Source organism: Alternaria alternata (assembly GCF_001642055.1).
Source record: "Alternaria alternata strain SRC1lrK2f unplaced genomic scaffold CC77scaffold_7, whole genome shotgun sequence".
In the NCBI taxonomy this organism is placed as follows: Eukaryota; Fungi; Ascomycota; class Dothideomycetes; order Pleosporales; family Pleosporaceae; genus Alternaria; species Alternaria alternata.
In genome coordinates this window covers 514,229-523,763 of record NW_017306196.1, presented here as the reverse complement: position 1 = coordinate 523,763, position 9,535 = coordinate 514,229, and the positions used below count along the sequence as shown (strand labels likewise).

General features: G+C 51.6%; 4 protein-coding genes across 4 annotated transcripts; 2 read left to right on the top strand and 2 right to left on the bottom strand.

Moving 5' to 3' along the window:
* The first annotated feature begins 86 nt into the window (after positions 1 to 86).
* Positions 87 to 1,486, top strand: CC77DRAFT_959862 (hypothetical protein). Its single transcript, XM_018535587.1, has 3 exons — positions 87 to 194; positions 246 to 1,122; positions 1,174 to 1,486. Exons 1-3 carry the CDS (start codon positions 104 to 106, stop codon positions 1,349 to 1,351), a joined length of 1,146 nt encoding a protein of 381 aa, XP_018387480.1. The 5' UTR covers positions 87 to 103; the 3' UTR covers positions 1,352 to 1,486.
* On the bottom strand, positions 1,270 to 3,215 carry CC77DRAFT_776271 (MFS general substrate transporter). The gene is made up of 4 exons (XM_018533141.1): positions 2,649 to 3,215; positions 2,507 to 2,591; positions 1,963 to 2,450; positions 1,270 to 1,913 (listed from the first exon to the last, which is right to left on the bottom strand). Exons 1-4 carry the CDS (start codon positions 3,082 to 3,084, stop codon positions 1,414 to 1,416), a joined length of 1,509 nt encoding a protein of 502 aa, XP_018387479.1. The 5' UTR covers positions 3,085 to 3,215; the 3' UTR covers positions 1,270 to 1,413.
* A 696-nt stretch (positions 3,216 to 3,911) lies between these two features.
* Positions 3,912 to 8,079, bottom strand: CC77DRAFT_1019061 (ARM repeat-containing protein). Its single transcript, XM_018524742.1, has 4 exons — positions 6,801 to 8,079; positions 4,966 to 6,746; positions 4,697 to 4,818; positions 3,912 to 4,532 (listed from the first exon to the last, which is right to left on the bottom strand). The coding sequence occupies exons 1-4, from the start codon at positions 7,608 to 7,610 to the stop codon at positions 4,165 to 4,167; spliced, it is 3,081 nt and encodes a 1,026-aa protein (XP_018387478.1). The 5' UTR covers positions 7,611 to 8,079; the 3' UTR covers positions 3,912 to 4,164.
* CC77DRAFT_782121 (DNA-binding protein) lies at positions 7,928 to 9,454 on the top strand. Its single transcript, XM_018533150.1, has one exon. It carries the CDS (start codon positions 8,246 to 8,248, stop codon positions 9,116 to 9,118), a length of 873 nt encoding a protein of 290 aa, XP_018387477.1. The 5' UTR covers positions 7,928 to 8,245; the 3' UTR covers positions 9,119 to 9,454.
* Positions 9,455 to 9,535: the final 81 nt, after the last annotated feature.

Sequence of the window (9,535 nt, the reverse complement as noted above, 5' to 3'; positions counted from 1 at the left end):
GAGTTATCGTGGGAACTTTTAGTTCACATGTTTGTATAACAAGAAGGTCTGCTCTTAGTCACATACAGAAGATCCTAAGAGCTCCACTTTACTTTTGCCTGGCATGTCGAAATCAGTACACTCAATCGCGAAGAAAGAAGGCCCGAGCGCCGGTGTTGAGGGTGACTTTCCTCTTGATGAGGCCGTGGTCCAAGGCAAGTCCTTACAGGGTTCATAATATGATTAGAGCTCACAGCCTTGTACAGCTCTACCAGAGGGCAGCAAAGTTCTTTCTGCGCACAGCTATGGCTCCTCCGCGTGGACTGTTACAGCCCGTCTGAACGTTTTGCTTCCTAGCGGAGTTGAGAAGAAGTTCTTCCTCAAGATTGCGACCGAAGAGCCTGGTCGCGTGATGATGGAGGGAGAGTTCAATTCCATGAGCTCTCTCTACCAGACTTCGCCAGGATTTATTCCCAAGCCTCTGACTTGGGGTAAATTCAAAATGAAGGCGCCAGAGACGTACTTCTTCCTATGCGACTTCATCAACATGACCAATGACATGCCGGACCCCGTCCAGTTCTGCGCCAAGCTTGCAGAACTCCACAGGACAAGTGAATCTCCGACTGGGATGTTTGGTTTCCACATCTCTACTTGTCATGGCAGGTTCGCCCAGGAAGTTGCTTGGGACCCGAGTTGGACGAATTTCTTCACGAAGCTGCTTCGAGCTGCTCTCGTCATCGAAAAGCAAGAATGCAGCCCATGGCCGGAATTTGAGGCAGTCGCAGAGCGCACACTTAGCCATGTGATCCCAAGGCTTTTGGGCGCGCTCGAAGAAGATGGCCGTCAGATCAAACCATCGCTCATCCACGGAGACCTTTGGGAAGGTAACGTCGGGACAGATCTTTCGAATGGGAACGTCTATATTTTCGATGCTGGCGCATATTACGCTCACCATGAAATGGAGATTGGTATGTGGCGATGCGAAAGGCATAAGATCAAATCGCGAGAATACAAGCGACAGTACCTCCGGAACATGACTGTGAGTGAGCCGGCAGAGGAATTCGAAGACCGCAATCGTTTGTACTGTATCAAGATGAACACCATCCATTCGGCGCATCATCCTGGGTCTATCGTTAGAGAAACGTAAGTCGCAGTTATCAAGATGGAATGTCAAATTGACTCACATGATCATAGGGCCTACAACGACATGTGCTACCTAGTCGACAAGTACGCACCATACCCGACAGGAGAAGAACCTCCGCGAAGTAAAGTGCAGGGCGAGGTACCTGCAACCGTATGGCAAGGAGGAGATAGCTATGTCAGGCAGGCAGACAATTGGAACAATCCAAATATTCCCGCATTGTCGGTGTAGACCTGCGTCATATTGATAGTTCCCAAATATACCATCAAGTTCAGCAAAAGTCCTCGATGTCATCACTTTGATGACTGGTTCCGACTTTTCTGTCTCCAACTTTTTCCAGCGTGTTGTAGTAGAAATGCCATAGGCACTGCTAATAAAGTAAGGCCTGTCAACAATGTGAAAGTCCATCCAGTTCCTAGCTTTGAGATGATAGCATCTAAGGCTGCTAGAGCTGCGGCGGCAAGCAGGCAACGGAATAGATTGGCAGCTGCACTAGCTGTTGCGGGGCGGATCGGATTGACATCGACAAGTAAAGTGCCGCAAGCGTTGAATACCCCGGTGATCGAGGCACCGATGAAGAACTGGAGAACCAGAGGTATGGCGAAATGCGTATGCCTATCCAAAGCCCATCCGTACCCAATGGTGGTCACAGCTGCAGCACCCATGTAGAAATACGTGGCGCGCAAGCGAGCCTTCTCTATGGGAAATTCCAGGAGGTCATCACCGCGTGTTCGATCGATTGAGAAACCCAAGCTGGAAGCGACTCTCCGATACTCCCAGTTCATGACATAGCCTGCGTTTGTCAGCTCCCACACTATGTGTATATGGCGTGTGCTACTGACCGCAAGTATAAGAAGCCAAAGCGCAACCGACTCCGAATGGAATATATATTAAGCCAGCGTATAGTTCCTCGAAGCCATAGATCGTTATGAAAAGGGTCGAAAGTGACGCTTGAACACAGCAGTAAGTCATGTAGAACAACCCGTTGATGAGCATAATCAATGCGTTCTCCTTCTGCCAAAGAGCTTTGAAACATGGTTTGAGGCTGGGCATTCTCGTCCGCTGAACATCCGTTGAGCCCTCAGAACTTGCGGTTGATGATTTGTTCGATTTGAGCTTCATGTGAGTCAAGTAAGATCTGTTAAGAAGACGTGCAGGCATAATCGACCCGTTTCCGACGATCTTTCGAGCGGTCTCTGGGAGCGTAATGGCGAGTATGCAGAAGTTGATGCCGGACAGTATCGCAAGCGTCCAGAAGATCCAAGGCCATCCAGCGTACTGTACGAGTATGCCTCCCAGGACAGGACCGAGACTGGGTGCTACGTTCGGGCTAAGGTGTGATGTTTAGAACAGTATCGTCATCTTTGGCACATAGTCATAGCATACCCGAGTAGGACTGCTCCGATAAACCCGCCTCGTTCAGCAGGCGTAGCAATGTCACTGACGACGGCGTAGCCGAATGAAATCGTTCCTTAATGGTGCATATATCAGCAAAAATATTCAGGCAAAAACATTCTCATGTACTCACCACTTGAGCCAGCACTCTGCAACATCCGCAGTATAAGTAATGCTGGATATGATCTTTGAACGGCCAATCCCACATTGGCAATAGTGTATATAAGTATAGCGAGTAGAAACAATGGTCGGCGACCCATGGTATCAGCCATGTCACCCAGTATTGAAGGCGCTATTCCAGATACAAGCATATAGGTCGTGATTGATAGATTAGCCATGGTGAGTGTAATTTTCAGATCGTGCGCAAGATTGTACAATGCCGGATAGTAGATGAAGCTACTGAGAGGAGAAAAGAGTCCAGCGTATGCGACGAGGAAAACGATCCACCGCTTTTCGCCACGGGTGAAGATGGAGTACGGTGCTGTGTCTGGTGGCTGGTCTTGCGTTGGAGTACGAGTGACGACTGTAGCCTTTTCGCTCATAATGGGCGAATTTTGGATAGCAGACATAGCGATTGCGATGGTAGAAGTTTAAGACTGTAGTACAGTCAAAGAAAGTAGAGTGCTGTTCCTCGATTGGCCCCCGCGGATAACGATATACCGATTGGCGGCAATGCGCTGCAGCTGGCTGGTCGCCATCTTCCTGGGTATCGAGCGAGCCAACCATATGACATCCGGTACATATGCCTATATCCAGAGTGGTTCTCAAACAGACGGACTGCTATGTGTATGTAAACCCATCGCCGTCGCGACACAATTTAGTAGCACCGGCTCACTGGGCATGCTCCACTAGACAATTAAGAATGAGCGGCATAACGCGTCTATTTAGGCTATCGCCCGGTATTAGTTGCAAATCCGTTATACGTACCGTTCGCGATCCACGACGAACGTGACATGCCACGACGTCTAGGTATGAATACTCTTAAGTGTGCGCTCGATGGACAAACTGTCATTTCCCAGCCACCACAAAATGCCCCACTCAGCGCGCGCGTTAGCGCGTATCGCCAGCACCGACGCCATGAAAGGAAGAAGGCACACCTGCTTACCATGAAGAATGGTGCAACTACATGGAACATATTTGAATAGGACAGCGCAAAATCACGTACTTGAGAAGTAGAGACCCAATCGCAGCATGTGGCCTCTCATGGGTCATGAGCATCACAGTGTTCAGGTGGCGCGGCAAACATATGACATGAGCTGTTTGTACAAAGAGATAGGTTTTTATGAGTAGTAAGAAAACCTATCCTTAACTTTCTTGATACATTGACAAAGTAAGTTACCACGCATAACATCACGGTATGGTATACATGATGGTACATTTCATGAACGAAACAAGCTTCTTCATATGTATGTGTTCATGGTATTTGCTAAACTTAAGTGTAGCTAGTCTTTCCTAAAAGCGACTTTTCCTATCATCTATTGATTGTGATCCTTCATCCAACGTCATATCTATTAATCCTAGTGGTGAAGCATCTCATGCAAAATGCAGACGGAGACAAGGAGGATCACACCTTTGAATGCCACCGCATATTCATACAGTCTAGAGAGATTCCCAGCCCGTTGTATAGACCGCGTATACGTCAACACTTACTATGCAGCGCTATCTCTTAGCCGTTGCTGCTCTTCCTCCGTGAGCTGACCGAACTCTTCAGCAAAGCCCTGCGTGGTCGCCGCGCGCTTGAAGAAGTCGACTAGGAAGCCTTGAGTCTCATCGTCGCGCTGACGACCACCGCCCGGCTCCTCAGCGGCAAACGCCATCAATTGCTCTCTGCTAAAGCCACTGCCAAGATCGACGAACGGATTCACCTCATCCTCCCAGTCATCATCACCGGAATCTTCTTCGGCGAGCTCAGCAGCAGCTTGTGCGTCGAGGGGTGCGCCAGAGGCGGACTGAAGTTCGACGACGAGAACTTTGAGAATCTTGAGAGGGGCAGGAACTATGGTATATTTGTCAGGATCTGATTCGAGCGTCAGTTTGTGGATGGAAACAAAAGGGATTTGCATTGCTTGGATGCAAGAATGACGCGGTAGCCTACAAGCATGCTCCACAACATGACACTTATCGAGCCAAGTAATGACAACGTAAAGGTAAACAAGAAGATAGATGATGGAAGAAGCTTACTATTTTTCGCACGACTTCTGGTCATGATGCGGCCGTCATTGTTTGGTATCAAGTCGCCCTGCACTTGCACCTGTGCAACACGAGGGTCCTTCAAATCGTATAGTTTCGAGAGGGCGATAACACTAAAACACATAGTCAGCAACAGTGTACAATTAATAGAAGGAAGCGGAAGAGGGGAGTTCAACTTATTCCGAACGGTCTGAAGCCTTCTGATAGGCAATCTCCGTTCGTATGTGAACTGCTCGATTTCCGGAGAGGTTCGTACGTACTTTTGTCGGATTTCATCGTAGCCGGCGAAGTTGATCGAATTCTCGAGCCACTTCGCTAGGACGACCTGGAGGCCGTTTTGACCTTCGATATCCTGGCCGGCCAGGAAGTCCACCACCTCCGAGGCGTGATTCAAGCTCAAACGCGCGAACACAAGCGTCAGACTTTGAATGAATTGAGCTTGTCCCGCCTGTGCAAGACGGACTGCGACACTTCGCAGGAGTTGCTCCAGATAAGGACCAAGTCTTTCATGGCCAGCCTTCTCCACTACTTCGGCGGCAAGTGCACCAACCTCGCCAGCAGCGTGATCACTGCACGAAGACAACAGACGCGAAACAATAATGAGAGTGACCTCGAGGCCAGCCTTTCCAGTGTCGTCCCGCCATTCGAAGAGTTGTTGGTGGTCGTGCGAGATGATGTTCTTTACTGCAGTCGTGGCGGACTTCAGCAACTCCTCATCGGTGGAGCCCAGAAGCACTCGTGTAAGTTTTGGCATGGTCGTCGCAACGAATCCAGCAGGAAGTGGCTCTGGTCCATGCTCGGCAAGCACGGCAAGGAGGTCGGCAGCAAAGTTGCACAAGGCGTTCTCCTCCGTCAAACTTCCGACGTCGAAAGCGCCCATAAGTGATGGAAGGACCCTTGCGCAAAGTTGGACGTATGCATCACCACCCATTCGCGCAATAGTCTCAGTCACCTCTTCGAATGCCTCGGTGACTAGCATGGTGAGTTGGAAGTTGTTAGCTTGATGACTGGCGACCCGGAAAAGCGTATCGAGACCGTTGTCTGTAATGCATATCCGTGTATCAATGAGTATAGCATCTCGCAGTGTTTCGACCAGAGTAACCATGAGATCCTCACTGTCGCTGAGCTCTGACATGTCTTGCGCGGCAAGGTAATTACTGATAGCCATGATGATGGTGTTCTGTATTGGCTGTGTGGTCGCGTGTGGGAGCGCCTGGAGATAGTATTGCAGAGCTCGGATGCACGACACTTGGACAACGTCGGACTCGTCAGATGGAATGGCCTGCAGAGATGCCTCAAGGAATGAGGTGCCAAGCTGTTGCAGAGCATCTCCTGATGTTCTTGTCAGACTCCCGGCGACTAGGTAACCGCGTGCTCGAAGGAAAGCGTCGGGCTGCTGCATGGCATATCGGATAAAGTCGACGTAGCCGCTCGCAGTATCTGGACTGATCTGCTTCTCTACGTCTTGGAAGTCACTCAACAGCTGGTTCAGCACATAGAGCGCAGCCTCTTCAGCTTTCCAACCCTTGGACTCAGAATATAGCGCTCTTGTGTAAGTCAATAAGCCGTTGACGGTAGGTTCTGTGAGCCATTCGCCAAGCTTGATAACGAGATCACCACAGGCCGTTCGGGGTGTGTAATTCGCCGTCACACTCGTCTCCTCACTCAAGAAGATGTTTACATCCACATCCCAGAGTCCCTCCTCTTCAGTAGTAATTTGCGCGTACGCCACAGCCAGCTTCATAACCTGGGTGACCCATGAGTTTTCGGGCGCCTGGTTCTGGAGTTCCTGTTCGAGTTGTGCGCGGACCGGAGGTGCGCGGAGGCACGCCTGCATAAAGTCCAGCTCTTCAAGGATTAGGAAGTCCAGAGTATACGGCAGACCATCGCCATCTTCTAGCCTGCTTTGACGATCTTCTTGAATGTACATGAGAGAGTATGCCGGTTCAAGCAACGAAAGCTCTTGCCAGGTGGCCTGGAATAGGACGATACTTTGTGGCGATATGATGGCAGGAAAGAGGGACCGTATGCGCATAAGGACCTGTTGGTTCTTTAGTACTACAAGGTATGCAGTGAATCATACGACATGACTAACCTTGACACACTGTAGCTTGAGAGCGATCTGTCCCTTGTAAAGTGAGGCATTCGGTGTATCCTGGTCTTCTTCTTCTTGCGACGGCGGGTCAGGGAGCCTAGTGTTCAGGACGTTGACGAAAAAGGGAATCCACTCCTTGAGTATCTCGTCGGCAAAGCTCTTGACCATGGCCTTGTGATCCTCCAGCACCAACTCTAGTATATCGAAGCAGCCGTGGAAGACTTTGCAAGCCAAGGCCCTCATTGTCGGCTTCCTCTGGTCGTTGGTGGCCACATCGTACAGGACCTTGATCATCTGAGGCGCTACGGCAAAGAAGGTCTGTTCGTTGAACGAGTCTTCAACCAGCTCGCCGAGGACTCTGAGAGCGCCATGAAGCTGGCCTTCTGTCGCATTCGGTATCAGTGCGAGAAGATTGTCGAGAAGATCTGGCCATTCAATGGGGTAGTCGGCGCTTGCGATCTTGCTGACGACGAGGCCTGCGGCGGCCTTGAGCTTGCGGTCAAGCTGGTCCGATGTGGCGAGAGTGAGCAACTGTTGCCGTAATATGGCCTTGTTCTCGTCTGTGACCAGCGCCTGCCCTTTCCATTCGTCGATACTGGAGCTCCATCCTGCCAGCACGATGTTCTTTATGTACAGCAGGGCAGCCTGTCGGATGTTGAGAGGTACGCTCTCATGGCAGGCGATGCCAATGAGGCCTAGCGGGAGCTCCTGGTGGCCGTAGAGGGAGAGGAGCTGCTGCTCAGCGTGTTTGCGGGTGTCCTCCTGGGCGGTTTGGGTCGCTGACAGCAGCTGGACTAGTTGGTCCTCCATGTTCAACGTGGGGCCTGCGCGTATAGAGCTAGTCGGCACGTCTAGCGCTCCCCAAAACGGCTGGCGAGCAAGATGGATCGATTGTTGACGCGTTTGTTGATGGGTGTTGCTGGGCGATTGAGCACGAGGAAAAAGAACGCGCCCGGAGATGCGGGGCAACTCCGTGAATCTCTGGGTAGTGGGGTGGGTGGCTAAGCGGATGCTATAACTGAAGCAATAAGCCTACCAGGGCTGACGGATGGATGTACCGTGGGGATGTCGAGAGAAGAGGCTGTTTGGGAGCATCGGCTGAGTTGCAGCAAGGGACGAGGTGGCCAATTACCACGATGCGCTCCGATGGGCGGTGACGACGATGCTTCTTCCCGGTCGTGGGAAGGAAACGCGACACCTGGGCGGCTGCACCTTCGCTCGCCCTCCCACGACCCTCACCTGCCTGCCACGTTGGTCTTCTCAACAATGCCAGGGGCAGTCAACACAGCGTACGCACGACATCTGCCATACCGATCACCACCAACCCTACCAGAGCCTTGAGGCAGCCAGCCAGCCATTCATCGATACGCTAGCGGCCTTCACGCACACGCGACGAGACGCGTCTGCGTCATGATCACACCCAACTCCGAATAGGCGCACGGAACATGGCACCAACATACCTCCAGAACCTCTCCCACTTCACCGTCTTCCTCACAGCTTACACGCACACGCTCCTGTGCCTCCGCGAACTCTATCCACCCACCTCCTTCGCCAAAGCCCGCTTTCACAATGCCCCCGTCTACCAATCGCGCCATCCGCTCGTCTGCGAGTGGGTCAACGACGCCATAAAAGCCGTGCGCGAAGAGCTCATCAACGGCATCGTCGCCAGGATCGCCATCGTCATCTTCAGCTACCCGGATGAGGGCGAAGGGTCAGGCAGCGGCAAGATAATGGAGCGCTACATGTTCGACGTGAGCGCCTTCCCAGTCGTAGCCAAGGGGGACCGCAACATAGACATTGAGTGGGAAGATGAGACACGGGTGCCCGAGGTCGAATACAATGATGATGGCACTATCAAGAGAAAGAAGACAAAACCACTCGATGTCGATGTCCATGCCGACATCAGCGAACAGTACCGCGCTGCCTTGATTGCGCTTGCGGTGCGTGCTCCGCGACTCGATCCATTACCACCAAACTGCTCATTCAACATCAGTATGGAACTCAAGGATGAGCCTGAAATCGACCCGCCCATGGGACACACAGAGACATGGGTGCCGGTCCAACCTAGTTTGCAGAAGAAGGGGAGAGGCAAAGCGAAGCAGGCCTTGTTTAGAGAGGAGCTCGACGAGGAAGCTTTTGAGCTAGGGATACTGAGAGAAAGGGAAGGAAGGGATCTGGGTGGCGCCAGTGTCATACCAATACGCAGTGTGCAGGCAGGTGTCTTCAGCTTTGAGAATTGGATAGAAGAAGGCAAAGCCAAATTCGAGAGCAAGGACGAGGGTAGTTCAAAGACAAGTTTCTCTAGTATTTTCAATTAGATGAATCGATAAGTTATAAGCCTGTGACCATCCTTGCGCTACTTGAATGTTCTAAAAGGTATCAAATGTTCGTCATCTTTTACGAATCACCCGGTGCATATACGCATCGTGCATAGCCCAATCCCCTGATGTCATGCCATGTAGTATCGAGAACGTTGTAAAGCGAAGGAAACGAACCGCTACCATCCTCAAGGGGCATGCGGTCTTCTGGCTCTGAGCGCTGGCACTGCCGCTGGGGCACGATCCCGGCGCCTCTCAGCCACCACAGTTCGACGAGCTTCAACATACGCCTCAGCATCTCGCTGCAGCAGCCCTTCCACCTGAGCGCCATCGGCTTCAAGCCTCTGCAGTCGCCTCATGTCTCGCCGCTGTTGTCGAAACTCAAGATAATCACGGTTGGCCTCTTGAAGCCGAAGT